General features: G+C 38.0%; 1 protein-coding gene across 2 annotated transcripts; it reads left to right on the top strand.

Annotated features, from left to right (window-relative positions):
- Positions 1 to 6,899: 6,899 nt before the first annotated feature.
- On the top strand, positions 6,900 to 13,594 carry LOC148034130 (sulfate transporter 1.2-like). 2 transcript variants are annotated; one of them, XM_087682165.1, is made up of 15 exons: positions 6,900 to 7,267; positions 7,794 to 8,254; positions 9,048 to 9,096; positions 9,597 to 9,864; positions 9,978 to 10,155; positions 10,240 to 10,305; positions 10,472 to 10,585; positions 10,734 to 10,850; positions 11,102 to 11,228; positions 11,374 to 11,660; positions 11,806 to 11,996; positions 12,125 to 12,210; positions 12,324 to 12,400; positions 12,528 to 12,667; positions 12,840 to 13,594. In XM_087682165.1, exons 2-15 carry the CDS (start codon positions 7,811 to 7,813, stop codon positions 12,853 to 12,855), a joined length of 2,160 nt encoding a protein of 719 aa, XP_087538291.1. In that variant the 5' UTR covers positions 6,900 to 7,267; positions 7,794 to 7,810; the 3' UTR covers positions 12,856 to 13,594. The 2 variants fall into 2 exon arrangements, with proteins under 2 accessions (XP_087538291.1, XP_087538292.1); XM_087682166.1 differs by having other exon boundaries at positions 6,901 to 7,267; positions 12,528 to 12,671.
- Positions 13,595 to 15,841: the final 2,247 nt, after the last annotated feature.

The raw sequence follows: 15,841 nt of genomic DNA, 5'->3' as shown, positions 1-15,841 counted from the left end.
CCATCTTGGCATTAGGATTATACCAATAAGTCCTGGTTTCACAGCCATTCCTTTGGCATAACTCACAGTACTTTTTCTTTCTCTTGGTCATAGAAAGACCAAAATCTTTCAAATTTTATTTGATCGTCTTATCTAATTTACTCTCCTCTGTCTTTTTCTTGGTTTTATCCTTTGATTTCTTCTTCTTAATCTTGTTTGAACTTGATTGATTCTTTTTCTTATTGTGTTCCTTCTTGTTGGACTCTTCATCATCAAAGTCACTAAAGTCATCCTTTGATTCTGAATTGAACTCACTATCCTCATCCTCACTATCAATTTCTGATCTTAAATCCGAATCTACATCAGAATCTAATCCAAGGATCATGATCCTTACATGTCTTTTATCAGGAGGTACCAAGCCTCCCCTCCACTCTCATAGTAGCTCTTATCATGGTATCTAGTGTGTCATTCTGACCAAGCTCCATATTTGGACTGGGATTCTTAATTTGACCCCTGAGACCCTTAATGAAATAAGTAATATGTATGTCTACTGTACTGATGGTGCATCTCTAGCATCCAATCTATTAAACAAAATTTTAAACTTCTGAGCATAATCTTCAACCAGCATATTCTTTTGTTTGATCTTCTTGATCTTTCTTAAGATGTCTCTTGGAGTTTTATCCTTTCGCAACTTGCCTAAAAATGATTTCCTTAATACATCATATGTATTCAATGCTACCATATCATAAGTGGAAACCAATCCATGGATTTTTCCTGTAAGGTGGCTACAAACTCTTGCTTCTTAACTTAATCTCCATACATCAGGTTGAATCCACTTGTTGTCCACCTTGTCTCAAATTGAGCCACATGGCAATCATGGTCTTCCTTCTTTTCCCCTAAAAATTTAGATGTTAACAAGCTAATTTGGATTCATTTTTATTTGCTTTTGAGACATTCTCAATAGTGATAAGGCATTAAACTTAAGAGGCTTCCTTGATTGAAGTCTTGTCTTCTATAATGGCACTATTCTTCCAAGCAGTATATGCTTCGATCTCTCCAATGCTTGTTTAGGAGGAGTATCTTGATATTTAGGTAACAATATTGGATCATCATTATTTGATACACTTGGTGGGCTTGAAGGAGTTGGAGGGGTTGAAGAAGACTCTACAGATGTAGTAGGGGAATGGTATATTGTTGCAGTACCTGTAGATGTACCCACATCTTGATAGTCTTGTCTATCATTTGTAAATTGTTCAACAATGTCTCCTACTACTGTTGCCTTGCCAAGGCTTCCCTTAATTCTTGGGATTTTCTTCTTGTTAAAATAGGTTTTGATAAATATGCTGCCCATAAAAGGCACCCTACACATCTTCAATGCCATCAACATCCTACACTCTTGCAGCCTGATCTTGTGGAAATTGGTTTTAGGACTAATGCCTAAATCATGAGAAATTTTCCCATAAAAGGCATCCTGCACATCTTCAATTCCATTAGCATCCTACACTCTAACCTTGTGGAAATTGGTTCTAGGCCTAATGCTTAAATCATGAGAATCTTACCCATGAAACCTATAGGATTGCCAAAGTTTTATGGCCTCTCAAGTCCACAACAGGAACACAAAACACATCAATTTGCCTGAAAATAATCCTATTGTTATAAATAACTTCTTAAATCTATTTATAGCCATATTAAGAATTTAATATTTAGGAATGATATGCAGACATGAAATATATATTATAATCATCCAATTGACACCACTCTCCTTAAAATTATCAGACAATTTATTGTTATCACAACCATTCTTGATTGAATAACTTAAGTAAACATCGTTAATATTTAGGAGTTCAACACAGATAAATAAATCAAACATCAACTACCATATTTTGGTGTTGTCTTGAAAGATTTCTCATTCCTAATTATGCAAAATCTGAAAGATACAACTTTTTGATTTTTAGGATAGACACCTCAACTTTAGGTGAACATCATATGAAATATAAAGTTGCTTTACACATGATGATCCTAGAATCCTACATGTATATAATTAGAAAGGTATAAAATTTCTAAATAGATTATGGAATCTAAGCCCTAACAATATAGTTCTACCATTGTCATTTATAAGTGGACCAAGGCATACGTATCAATTGTATTAGGAAGCAATGACTATAATGCGATGCAAGGGAAAACTTGACCTTTTTATAACAATGACATGTAATCCAAAGTGATTGGAGATAACTAATGCTTTGTTACCTAGACAAAGTGCATATGACCATTTGAATTTAACTCCTCACGTGTTTCACAAAAAACATGCTAATTTGATGCACACATTATTGCGAAAAGACCTCTTCGGAAAGGTTGTAGGCTATGTTAGTGTGATTGAATTCCAAAAGAGAGGGCTATCACATTCTCATACTTTACTAATTTAGAGTAGTCTCGCAAGCCTTCTAAAGTGTGCCACTATGATAGAAAGGATTGTGCTAAGTTACCAAATAGAGTTAAGTTTTGAGCTTTATTTGAGACAATTTCAAAATGTAACATTCATGGATCTTGTGGAGAATTGAACCCCAAGAGTCCTTGCATGGGGAAAGTTAAATGTACTCAAGACTACCCTAAAAAATTAATAGGCATGAGACAATAGTTGATAGTTTTGGTTATCTCATCTATTGAAGGCAAGATGATGGAAACATGATGATCATAAATAGTAATGTTATTAATAATTAATGGATTGTTATATATAGTCCTTATTTAAGTAAGAAATATAATACATACATAAATGTGGAGGTGTGCTTGATAATAGCGGTTGTTAAGTATTTACAAGGGATATGACCGTGCAACCATCAAATTTTCTACTGAAGTTAATTCAGCATAGAATGGTGGCAATGTTCATGAAGGGGATGAGATTCAAAGTTATTTGGATGCATGATATGTTTCTATTTTTGAGGTATATTGGCGGATCTATGATTACCTATTGCACAATGAAAAGCCTAATATATAGCAATTACATGCAAACTTTCTTGGTGAGAATTATGTGGTATCTTGAGATACAAATAATATACTGGATATTGTGCAAAATGAAGATCTCTAAAACACACACTTCTTGAATGGTTTGTGTGCAATCACATTTATCAAAAGGGAACTTTTCACTATCAAGACTTTTCAATGTACTAGGTGTGAAATGTACTGTATGTGGACAAAGAGGAAGCATTGGAATATATATGGTTAGATATATTTTGTGGTGCCTACCTATGGTGAGTTTACTATTTGTGGATGATTTTCACAATGTGTCAAGGGTGTACTTCTTTTGAAGATTTGTGTAGTGTTGACAATGTGATCTATGGTACTTTCAAGGATACTTGTATTGAAATATGCATGTTGGAGATTGATGAGATGAGTATGCTATATGCTTGGAAGAAGCTGCCTCCATGAAAATTGAGGATTAACTTTGTACTTTGTTTGTCATAATTTTTGCCTTTTATGAGCCTGTAACTCGGCCTAGCTAGTTATGGAAAAGGTTTTTGGTACCAATGGTAGATGATATTCTGTATAGATTGCAACTATAGCACATGCATATCTTTCCTAGTTTTCTATAGCATGATGCATCTAACATGCCTTTATTACATCTTTAAGACCTTTTACCCCATATAGGATGAAGACTCTCTAATTTTGATGGATTGTTAGAACCTCATCAACCAAACTCTCAATTGCATGCTAACCCCCTTTTGTAAGATAAATATGTATATAGAACGTTGGAACAATGTAGGATTTCTAAATCTATAGAGATAATGTTGAATGAGGGACAAAGAAATACCTTTAGTGCAATTATGGATGCTATTGATGCAAATTTTGGGGATATATTCTTTTTGGATGGTCCCAATGGGTCTCAAAAGACTTTTTTGTATAAGTGTTTACTTTTGTGAAGGTGCACAATGATGATTGTATAACATTGGAAAAAACATCGTGTGGCATTACTACCTTGCTTCTATTAAGTGATCATATAGTTCACTCAGTTTAAAGTCCCAATAGAATTAAATAATCAATCCACCTGTAATATTCCTGTTCAAGGTGACCTTGCTCAATTGTTAAGACAATGGAGTCTTATTTTGTGGCATGAGGCTTCTATGACCCATCGATGTGCCATTGAAGCCATTGATAGAGCTTTAAGAGATGTTATGAGTTGTGATAAGCCATTTGGTGGAAATGTTATTTTATTTGGAGGGAATTTCAAACAAGTCTTACCAATTGTGGTAAGGGAAATGTGTGAGAGTATTGTTAATATTGCATTTTGTTACTTTGATTTGTGGCATATGTGAGCATATTAAGGCTATTTGGGAACATGTGTGCCAACAACAGCTAATAATGTGATGGACAATGGGTTCAAGGAATAGAGGATGGAGTAGGCATTATGAAAAACTGTGATAAGGTGCGTGTTCCACCTAGCATAGTGTTAAAATGACACTTTATCAAAACCTTGATTGATAATGTCTATAGTGACATGTCCAATGTGGATGACTATATAATGAAATTTAGTGAGCACGTTATACTTGCATCACAAAATACAGAGGTGGCTACTCTAAATGATCATACATTACAGTTGATGCTAAGGGAGGTTACGGTAGTATTAGAGTGCAGATTTGATCGTAGAGACAAATAACTCATTTTTATACTCCGTGAAATATTTAAATATATTAAAACTTGAAAGTATAATTTCTCTTCATTTATTATTGGTAAATATAAATACGGCTATTATTCTTCTTAGAAACTTGAACCTAGAAAAGGGTCTATGTAATGGTATACGATCGTTATATAAGGCTTTTAATAGAAAAGTGATAAATATTGAGATAAAATAACAGCAACACATATAGGTAAACGAGTTTTCGTTCTTAGAATAACTTTTATTTCTAATGCTATGTAGCTACCATTTACTATGAAACAGAGGCAATTTTCCTTTCAATTGGCATTCGCTATGACACTCAATAAATCACAAGAATAGACTTTATCCATTGTTGGGCTTTATTTAAAAGCACTAGTATTTACACATGGTTAGTTGTATGTTCTATTTTCAATAGTTAAATCTTTACATGGTGTGAAAGTCCTACTCGATGAAAAAATGGGAATATGATCATAAACATTATATACAAGCATGTACTTCAAAAGATGCATGGATGTGCATTGCTTTTCTAAGATCTAGTTGTTGACTACTTTTCTGTAGGGTTACTATTTTGACATGTACGCAAATTGCACTTCATGCCATATTTGGTGAGCATATACTCTTTTAGAAGTGGAGTATTTCTTATGTTTTGGTATTTATTTGACTTTTACAAATGCTTACCCTAAAGTGGAGCTATTACCCAGCTTTTAACTATCAAAAGAAGCTACAATGCACGTTGCGTGTAGTAATGAGCGATGATATTATAAGAAGGAAGTGTACAAAAGTTATTGAATGCTTACATGTGATATCAATATAGATATTAAGCCCCTAGTTTTTATTGAAGTTGTACATTATGGATACACCCAATGTTTTTGGGTGCATATGTATGAGATTTGACCACAAGTAGAAATTTCAATGCTCTTATACTAATAAGATACCAAGGCCATTGGTTTAAGTAAGGGTCCAAGGATTTGGGCTGTTTCGTAACACTGTATCAATGTCTATCAGAATGATTCACAAATGTTTGGCCAGGTATTAATTATTTTTTATGAAATGATATTTGTTAGTTATTGCACGTACTTATATTGTGATTTTATCCAAATATAGGTGCCAAAAAGAGAGGTAAAACTATTGCATTCCCCACGCCATTACTAGCAGAAACTGTGGGTTTAGTGCCTATCTCACCTTTGCATGTTTTGCTCAAGGATGAAGATTTTGCTAATGATTCCTTGAAGAAGAGGAAGCTCTGCTTTTGTTAAGTTTCTTAGAGACATTGTCCTTTTTTCGTTGACATCATGTTATTTTTGTAACACTCGAAAATAATTGAGCATATGTAGATAGAAAATAGGATGCCTTAAACCTAGCCTTTATGGCTTGCTAATGGAAAGTAGGATATCTTATACATTTTCTTCATGGCATGAATGCTAGAAAAAAGCGAAAGATACTGGTGTTGGGCTCTACTAATCTTGTGAATGTCCTACTTGGAGATAAAAATGAATCCTTAAAAAATGAAAGCTTACTTTTGATTAGGTCGCTTAGAGAAAGTCTTTTTGTAATGTTTGGTCTTTAATATGTATGTGTGTGTGTGTGTGTGTGTGTGACGATCTATTTTGATATAACGTTATTGTTTCTAAATATCATGTAAAGCAAAGATGTGTTTTCTTATAGTCATATGTATAGATAAAAGTTTACAAGTTTGGTGCATAAAAGAGATTGTTTGTATATCTGTCATTCTATGTTACAAATTCTATAAATGAGAGAGAGAGAGAGAGAGAGAGAGAGAGAGAGAGAGAGAATAGTTTCTAAATATTAGAGAAGCAAGCATGTGGTTTTTTATAATAGTGTATAGATGACATTGCATACATGTGATATTCTCTATTACAAATTTATAAATTATATATATAAAGAGAGAGAAAGAAAGAGAGAGAGTGTGTAAGTGTGTGTATGTGTTGAGAGGTGAGAGAGAAAGGAGAAAAAAATCTAAACATAGAAAGAGAAAGAGAGAAGAAATAAATTAAAAGCGGAGGGAAAAGTGATAAGAGAAAGAAATAAGTTAGTTCGGTTGCCACTTTCCTTATCGAACTTCCTTGCGTTGCGCATGGCAACGCTTTAGTAGTGCTTATGCAATTTACGAGGGTCCCCAAAGTCACTTAGAAAGAGCTTCTCAGCAGTTTAGCCCACGTGTGGAAAGTCAAAAGTGGCCTATGCTTCAAAAGCCCGAAAAAGGTCAAGTACATCCCCCCAAATGCTATTATTTTTGTAGAGCTCTGCTCGGCTGCTTCCGCATTCTCTCGCAGCTCGCTCTCTCCCCCCCCAAAGAGCTCTCTCTCGCGCGCGCGTGTCGGCCCAACTTCGAGTATTATCTCATACACGATGACGATGATCCATCAATGGCACAATATAACAGCAACCATATCGATCGTCAATATATATATATATTGATGTATATATAAGTAGACGCTCTTTTTTTTTGGCATCGCAACTTCCGTCGGACACCCCTGTCCTCGAACTGTCCGCATTCTCACCGAAGCTACAACATTTACTATTCCACGACTTTAGACATCCCTTCTTTTTCCAAACAGCGCGTTACTCGCCTCAGAATGAATGTTTGGAATTGGAGAGCTTCGACTAATTCAGAAGAAGGTAAGGAAAGAAACCCCGGATTTTCTGCAACAAAGTTCAGTCGCTTTAGTTATAGTCTCATTAATAAGAAGGAAGGATTAGTTAACGAAAAGGTTTGATAAATTTGGGATGCGTCGGAGGCCTATGTCACATGATGAAGTTGAAGGACGTGATACCATAGAAAATAGGCAGGTAACGCAACAACGCAAGTAGTTTGTTGGTTGATGGGTGATAAGACGCAGCCTAATCAAAATCATCGTCGTCTTCTTACGTCTCGATCGCCAGTTAAAACTGATACCGTAGTTGAGAAGGAACAACGACCACAACAGCGAGAATAGACGTTTAACTGAGGGGCTCAGCGAAGGGAGCAGGGCAGGGATGATGGACTAATAAGTCTTCTGAGTCGGCCATTGTGATTGAGTCATCGATTAAGTAATTTGTCGTAGAACTTATTTTAAAAAGAGTTGGCAACGCGTTTATAAAGATGTGACACGGGTCTTCTGCGTGTCTGTTTGTTTGGGATAATATTGATGATGATCACCTGCAGTATATTAAGTCGGAGAAATGAGCAAGAGAGTGGGAGACGAGGAGGCCGCCACGTGCAGGTCTGCCACCCTCGAGCAAGAACAAGCAGCAGAGGATCACAAGCTTCTTCATAATGATGACCAGACAGAAGCAGAGGATCACAAGCAATATCATAACGATGATCAGACAGATGCAGAACAACATGATCAACAACAAGAATATTGTGAGCAATTGTCTGTTCGTCATCGGGTGGGCATCCCCCAGAAGGGGAACTTTGTGAAAGGCTTTGAGGATGCAGTCAGGGAGACCTTCTTCCCTGACGATCCCCTTCGCCCCTTCAAGAATCAATCAGGCTCGCGTAAGTTCATGTTGGGCCTCAGATACCTGTTTCCGGTGTTCGACTGGGGCAAAGACTACAACGTCCGCACTTTCAAGGATGACCTTATTGCTGGTCTTACCATTGGAAGCCTCTCCATCCCACAGGTACATCCTCCTTCTTTGCATTGCTTGTTAATTCTGTAGTAAGCATATTGCTGTGCCAAATTATGCCACCTTCCTAAACACAATGTTCAATCTGGCCATTTTTGCCATCAAAAGGCTGATGGTGCATCGGAGGATAGTTGCTAGCTTCATGTGTGCAGAGGTCCCTAGTCGGCTGTACTTGCATACTTTCACGTGATGGCTTCGAGCCTGGAACAATGTAGATGGTGCCATGCCATGGCTTACCATAGAGTTTGGATCTTTTTGTGCATGTTTGTTTGTGTTCACTGTATGTTTGTGGGGAGAGAGAGGAAAGGGCATGTTTTTGGGGGTTGGGGGCGGGGGGGGGGGGGGGGGGGGGCGGGGGGTTCATGTGTGTGCAGAGGTCCCTGGTCTGCTGTATTTGCATATAATGACTTGATGGCTTGGAGCTCAAGCATAGATAGTACCATGGCTACCATAGAGTTTGGATCTTTCTGTGGTAGGGACAGAGGGTCCTGGTCTGCTGATTTCCATATAATGACATGAATATGACATGGCTTGGGGCCTGGGGCATAGATGATGCCGTGGCTATATAAGAGATAATTTGGAGCTTTTAATTGTGTATGTGCAATGTTTGTGTGTTGGCTGTATGCACATGTAGTAGAGACAGAGGCAGGGAAGGAGCGGATTATGGAAGTGGATAGGTTGCCTGGTGTGTGGGGAGTATTTTGAACAGCTCTGCATATGTTTTAAGTTCTTTTTAAGGACTGGTGTGTATGTATGCATCTACTGACCTTTTTGTTTCTATCAATAGGATATAGGCTACTCCAAGCTCGCAGGCCTGCCTCCCCTCTTTGGTCTCTGTGAGTACTTCACAACTTTTATCTTTGTGATCACCTTCAATCCACGAGTCCTTACTGCAAGCTGTAGATTATTGGTGTGCACTTTGGTTCAGATCCCAGATTGAACTGTGGGGTCAATCTTGGCATGCAGTAATATTAGGGTGGGGGGGATTCAAATTGGACTGTCTATACTCAGTGAAAAGGTCATATATGGTTCTGGCTAGCTTGATCCATGTTGCATTGATTCCAATAATGGAATAATATGGTGCAAAATTAGGTGGGCAGTAATATGATGATGCAGGCACCCTAGTTTTGCTGCATACCATTATTCAGTAGCTATTCATTGGGGGTTCATTCAGCATTTAAAGTTTCCTTACATGTTTTACCTATAAGTGCAAAAGAGGGTGTTTCTATTGTGCATATGTTCATAAGCAGTTACCAGAATTTGTGTTGATGATTTTCATAGATGAGCAATATTCTTAGCTATCCTGACAGTATACTGCAATGTGGAATGGTTTCAGACACAAGTTTTGTACCACCCATTATATATTCTGTATTTGGGGTTTCAAGAGACATTGCAATCGGACCTGTTGCTGTTGTGTCAATACTGCTGGGTACTCTAGCTAGTGATGCATTACCTTTGCCAGCCAGTGCCACGCTTAAATGTGACACCACTTCAACTAAGTTCATCAATAATGACTGTTCTGCATATCGGGAGAATTATCTAGCACTTGTGTTCACCGCCACTTTCTTTGCTGGCATATTCCAAGCAGCCCTTGGTCTACTCAGGTCCTGGAAACTAATCTCAGAATCTCTCGTGTTTTCCAAAAAGAGTGTGCAGATTCTTTTTGGTGGTTTTCTACTTTTCAGATGCTAACTTCATCTATTTATGTCGTGTACAGGCTTGGCTTTATAATAGACTTTCTCTCCCATGCAGCCATTGTTGGTTTTATGGCTGGTGCAGCTATCTCTATTGGCCTTCAACAGCTAAAAGGCCTACTTGGGATCTCTACTGCATCTTTCACTCGGAACACGGATGTCGTTTCTGTCTTACAATCTGTTTTTGAGCACACAAGTCAGGTCTGAAGTAAATTTCATCTAATTTCCATGATTTTTGTTAGTAGTTGCCAGTGATCCTCACATAGCTGCATCGGGGTTTTGTAGTGGAATTGGCAGACTGTTCTTATTGGCCTATTTTTTCTGGCATTCCTTCTTGCTGCAAAGTTGATTGTAAGTAGAATTTAGCCTTCTATAACTACATATATGCGACACATAAGGTGTAATACAGGAAGCTTTGGATATTGTGTCTATCAGAAGCATGCTGTTTCTTGTAGGAGCAAATTTAATTGATGTTGGATTGATACTTTCAAGAGATGAGGCTTCCATTTTCTCTCAGGGCAAGAGGAAGAAATGCTTATTTTGGGTACCGGCCATTGCTCCTCTTACTTCAGTCATCCTTTCAACTGTTTTTGTCACAATCACTGGAGCAGATAAGCATGGAGTTTCCATTGTATGTAGTTTCCTTTGGACTGATACAAAATTAGTGATCCAGTCACTCGTGCACATTCCATTGTATGAGTTGTACTTTTGACTGATGCAGCCCTTTCAAGAGTTAGTTGCTGCTTAATGTCTTTTAAATTTGTGCCACAATGTTGCAGGTAGGTAAACTTGAGGGACATATCAATCCATCATCTGTACAGCGCTTTGTGTTTCGGGGTGAAATACTCAAGCATGCTATCTCAATGGGTTTTGAAGCAGCCCTGATAGCTTTAACAGTAAGCAACAGGAGTTTCACTGTGACCACTTATCATACATGATGTGTGAAAATGTATGCTTGCTGGGTTTCTTAGTAAATCGCCCTATATTTCTGACAATACTGTCTGTAACTTTTGGGAAATCAGAGATATGATCCACACTGTCAGGCCTTTGAAGTTTTGCTAGGTTTAAGAAAAATCTTGGCAGTTTTCCTTCTTTGTATGCCTTGTCTGACATCCAATGTGAGTAACCATTTTTTATTCTCTCACAGGAAGGCATTGCTATTGGAAGGAGCTTTGCTTCCATGAGGAATAGTCATATTGATGGGAACAAAGAAATGGCGGCATTTGGTATCATGAACATGATTGGGTCTTGCACTTCTTGCTATGTTGCAACTGGTGAGTTTCTGTGCTGAATGAAGTGCTCACAAGGGGATGGCTTGTATGCAACTCTTTTTTGCAGCTTTGGTTAAACTAATTTGAGCCCTTGCTCAGAATCCTCTCTTGAGAGATTTGAATTTGTCGTGCTTTGATCTGGAAACAGGTTCTTTTTCCAGATCAGCTGTGAATTATAATGCTGGATGCAAGACACCTGTCTCAAATATGGTCATGTCAGCCATGGTCTTGATAGTTTTGGCAGTGGCAACGCCTCTCTTTCATAATACTCCTAACTGTATATTGGCTTCTATAATAATAAATGCGGTGATCAACTTGATTGACATCAAAGCAGCAATGTTGATATGGAAGATTGACAAAGTAGACTTCTTTATTTGCATGGGTGCCTTCTTTGGAGTGGTTTTTGCATCTGTAGAAATTGGTCTTTTGATTGCGGTACGTATTCATCTGTAAGTACAAAATTTTATTGTGTGCTTGCAAAAACATATTCGAGTGTGGCAGCGCACCCAATCCTACATGGAGTGCAAGCATTAAAAAAGTCATAGTTAAATTTCGTGGTCTTTTGTTTGATGGATTGCAGGTTTGTCTCTCTTTGGCAAAGATACTCCTACACGTAACAAGGCCCCATACAGCTCTTCTGGGCAATATACCAGGAACAAGTATCTATAGAAATGTTGAACAATATCCAGAAGCCAACAGGACTCCTGGAATTGTGATCGTTCGTGTCGATGCAGCTATTTATTTCTCCAATTCGAATTACATTAGGGAAAGGTAATCCTGACTTTGCCAATTCACTGAATTGTATGTGCCATTTTACTCCTAGAAGCACATCCGCACGTTAGAGCCTGTGCCCAACATATAATGAACGTTGATTGTGGAGTCCTGTGGGCCTGGAACAGAATATTGAGATGGCTGGATGATGAAGGCGATAGAATCAGGAAAGAGAACGGTGTTGCCATACAGTATGCTGTTGTAGAACTGTCTCGTAAGTAGCCAGCAACACACACACACACACACACACACACACACAGGTCTGACAAATCGTGAGTGGATTTTCGCGTGCTGTCTAATTTCTGATCCGAGTCTGGGAATGTTCAGCGGTCACAAACATAGATACAACTGGAATTCGCGCTTTCGAGGATTTGCACAAAACTCTGGAGAAAAGACAAATACAGGTTCGATGGTATCTTTTTCAAAACTGGTTCTGCTTGTCTTGATTGGTTTTCACTTCGTCTTCGTCTTCGTCTTCTTCTTGCAACCAACCCACGTTCGTGAAACTTTCGCTTGGTTTGGTATTTATAGCTGGCGTTTGCAAACCCGGGAACTGGAGTGATACAGAAGTTGAACGATGCGGGCTTTGTTCACCATTTAGGTCAGGAATGGTTTTTCCTGACGGTCGCCGAAGCTGTTCAGCTTTGCTCCAGATTAGTGAAACTTGCTGTGTAGGTGTGACCTCGGCCCAAAATGCCGTGCATGTTAAGAAGACATGAAAATATAAGGAAGCCTAAAAGAGAAATTAAAAAAATAAGTGCTCCTTCCTTCATATTTCGTTTCGCCTGCAGCAGCAGAGATCAGGGAAAAGGGGCCGTTAACTATCTAGGTATCTTGTTGCAGGCTGATGAGTATTTAGGGGTCGAGTTTGCCCCGGTTTTGAATCACATGCTACGCAAAGCCTAGGAATCGGAATTGGCATTGCAAGAACGAAGACTGCTATAATGTAACGAGATGAAGCAATTTTGAGAAGAAACCACCTCTTACTTGGCAAGCCATTGCTAATAAGGAAAATGGAATAAGTAAATGCTTAGCTCTCTATGATCCATCTATATGAGCAAGGCGTAGCTACCCTCACGAGCTTTGCAACAACACCAATCGTATGAAGTGCAAATGGCGTTGCTAGCGAGGCCAACTAGTAACTCATAATAAACCCTTGTGACATGAACCACAAATATGTGCAGACGAGAATCCGGAACATGATGGGTGCTTTGATTGTATCTGATTTTGGTGTAGCATTTGTCTTCTATGTTGTTAGTTGTTCTAACAAAAAGCACAATTCAATGGCAAAGGCTTAGTTGGAAGATCATGAAATTACCATCCTCAAGGGGTGAGAAACGAAGATGCATATACATCAAACGGTTTCACAACCAATGGACATAGATGTAAGGTTCTTCCAACACTGTGTGCACCATTTGATTACCAAACATCTCATCTATGCTTCACAAAAGTCACATAACTACTAATAAACTTTATTTGTGGAGTAATGACACTTCAATAAGATATTGAAAGGCTCATTCCAATCTTGGAAGCCTAAGGTTGCTACTACCATTGAAAATTTCTCTTTATGGAATCATACCCTTTATATACCTAAACAACCAACTTTGTCGTCTATTATGTTGCAACTATAGATTCCCTTTGTTAGTAAGATTTGGCTTAAACTAGCCCGTGACTATTTAATACTAGGCATATCTACTATTGTCTTCAAAGCACCTATGTTTGCTTTCCTTAGTTTGTGCACCACCCCCGTCACATAGCTATACTTGGTCTAATTGAGGACAAATAGGTGTTAAGAAATGTGTGTTGCTTATTAAAGTGCTTCATACATTTAAAGAGGAGATGCTTGTATTAAACCCTTTGAACTCTTGCATGGCCTTGTAGAGTCTCACATGTTCATTGTAATTGGCACTCCCTTGTTGGTATCCAGACTTGGATCCTTCTTGTAATAAGTGTGTATTGGTGACTCACCCTAATATAACTTCTTATATGATTATCAAGTTGACTCGCCTCAGGTAACGTATTATGTGATTATTATGTTGCTTTACACTATCCTCCTTAGTCTTGTTTATGATTTATATTATTCTCATTGCTCAACTTCCTATATGATTATCAAGTTGACTCACTTCAAGTAATTATTATGTGATTGTAATGATGCTTTACAATATCCTCCTTAAGTCTGGTTTATGCTTTATATTGTTCTCATTGCCCTGGTCCATAAATTAGATTGTCTCGTTACAAAGTGAATAATCTCTCACACACACACACACACACACACACACACACACACACACACACACACACACACACACACACACACACACACACATTTTCTTAAAGGCAATGCTTAATGATAGCCCACATATAATACATGCGCATCATGTACATAGGACACATGTGTGCTAATAATAAGTAAGGGACATGTGTGTTAATAATAAGTAAGATACATATCGGAACATTTAGGGTTACATACACGTTTGTCACTCAATGCATTCACATTGTTTTGAAATCTAGTTTGATAAAACCTTACTTCAACTCCCACCTTCAAAACACACACATAGAGATAATATACTTCCTCCTTCCATGATAATATGATGCTCCTTTCTTCATGCTCGAAACTCATATGCATGTGTGTTCCATCCTCCTCCCACCATCTAGCTCTCCTTGCTCCCACACCAGTTGGCTCTCCTTCCACACCATTGCAATGTGAACTCCAGGCTTTGCTCCTCCCACATCTCATCCTACCAAAACTACCATTGCTTTGCTCCTCATGTCAAAGATACTAGTCCCACCTCCAACCTATCATCCTCCTCCCACTTTATGAACTACCAATCTCCTCCTCCCACCTACCATGCATAGGAGTATTATTCAATATTTCAAACATTTCCATGTCTGGGAGTATTGTTGTGGGTTTAATAGTACATGACATGAACAATGGAGGATGACTACTAATCTCAATCATTTCTTTTAGGCTACAACATCATGTGTGTTATACTTTTGCAATGCCCATCTCACCTTCTTTGGACTTTCATTGTTTCAATTTATTTTTGAGAAGGTTGGGCATTCCCTCAATATTATGTATTTTGGCTCAAATTGTAACAATCAATGTGGCTATAAGAATACAATGTGTAGGTTGATTTGTATTGGCAAAAGTACATTGTGAGTTTTAATCGTTTTCAAATTCTTCTTTGAGAGGGTAGACCCTTTGTATGGCCTCTCATTGTATCTGAGAAGGCATTGAGCTTTACATTGCTTCAATTTACGCACATTGATTCTACTCATCATATAATTGACTTGACATATTTAATATTTGGAATTCTTCTGCCAAAAAAGCATTGTCATCTCATTATACAACTTCTTGTGATTAAACTCTCATAAGTACAAAAATATTCCACATGATAAAAGTTTGAGAAGAAAAATTCAAGATTTCTAAGCTCACTTTGTTCCCTAATGTTTTTGAAGCTGGCAATGGCCCTCATATCAAGCTATATAGAAAGCTAGATAGACAACACATCCCCCCACCCCCAATCCTAGCATAGGTATCACTTCCATTTGATTCTTGTGATTCTTTCCTAAGAGATTTGTGATACAACGAAGCAAACTATGGAGCATGGATATGGTAGCTTCTGGAGACACTTATGATGTTGCCATTATAAGGCCTTAGTTATTTGCAAATAGATGAGGGAGAAGGCAGTGTTATAAGAGCTTACCATCCAACTAGGTAACTTACTTGTTCTTTCTTATTGCTTAGTTGATGCAAGGTATGGAGCTTGTAGCCATCTCACTAATCCTTCAAAGAGACACATGCCCTTGACAAGGGAGATTGAAAGCTTTTGAACCAATATTTA

The sequence above is a fragment of the Lygodium microphyllum genome, chromosome 7 (assembly GCF_053477565.2).
Source record: "Lygodium microphyllum isolate KBCC chromosome 7, Lygodium_microphyllum_v1.1.10, whole genome shotgun sequence".
In the NCBI taxonomy this organism is placed as follows: Eukaryota; Viridiplantae; Streptophyta; class Polypodiopsida; order Schizaeales; family Lygodiaceae; genus Lygodium; species Lygodium microphyllum.
Note: the sequence above shows the minus strand (reverse complement) of the source record. Positions and strands in the feature narration are given on the sequence as shown.

Coding starts and splice junctions, on each gene's coding strand:
- LOC148034130 (XM_087682165.1), top strand. CDS start 7,811: ATGAGCAAGAGAGTGGGAGACGAGGAGGCCGCCACGTGCAGGTCTGCC. Junction 9,097..9,596: donor GCCTCCCCTCTTTGGTCTCT/GTGAGTACTTCA, acceptor GAATGGTTTCAG/ACACAAGTTTTGTACCACCC. Junction 12,401..12,527: donor TGGAGAAAAGACAAATACAG/GTTCGATGGTAT, acceptor TGGTATTTATAG/CTGGCGTTTGCAAACCCGGG.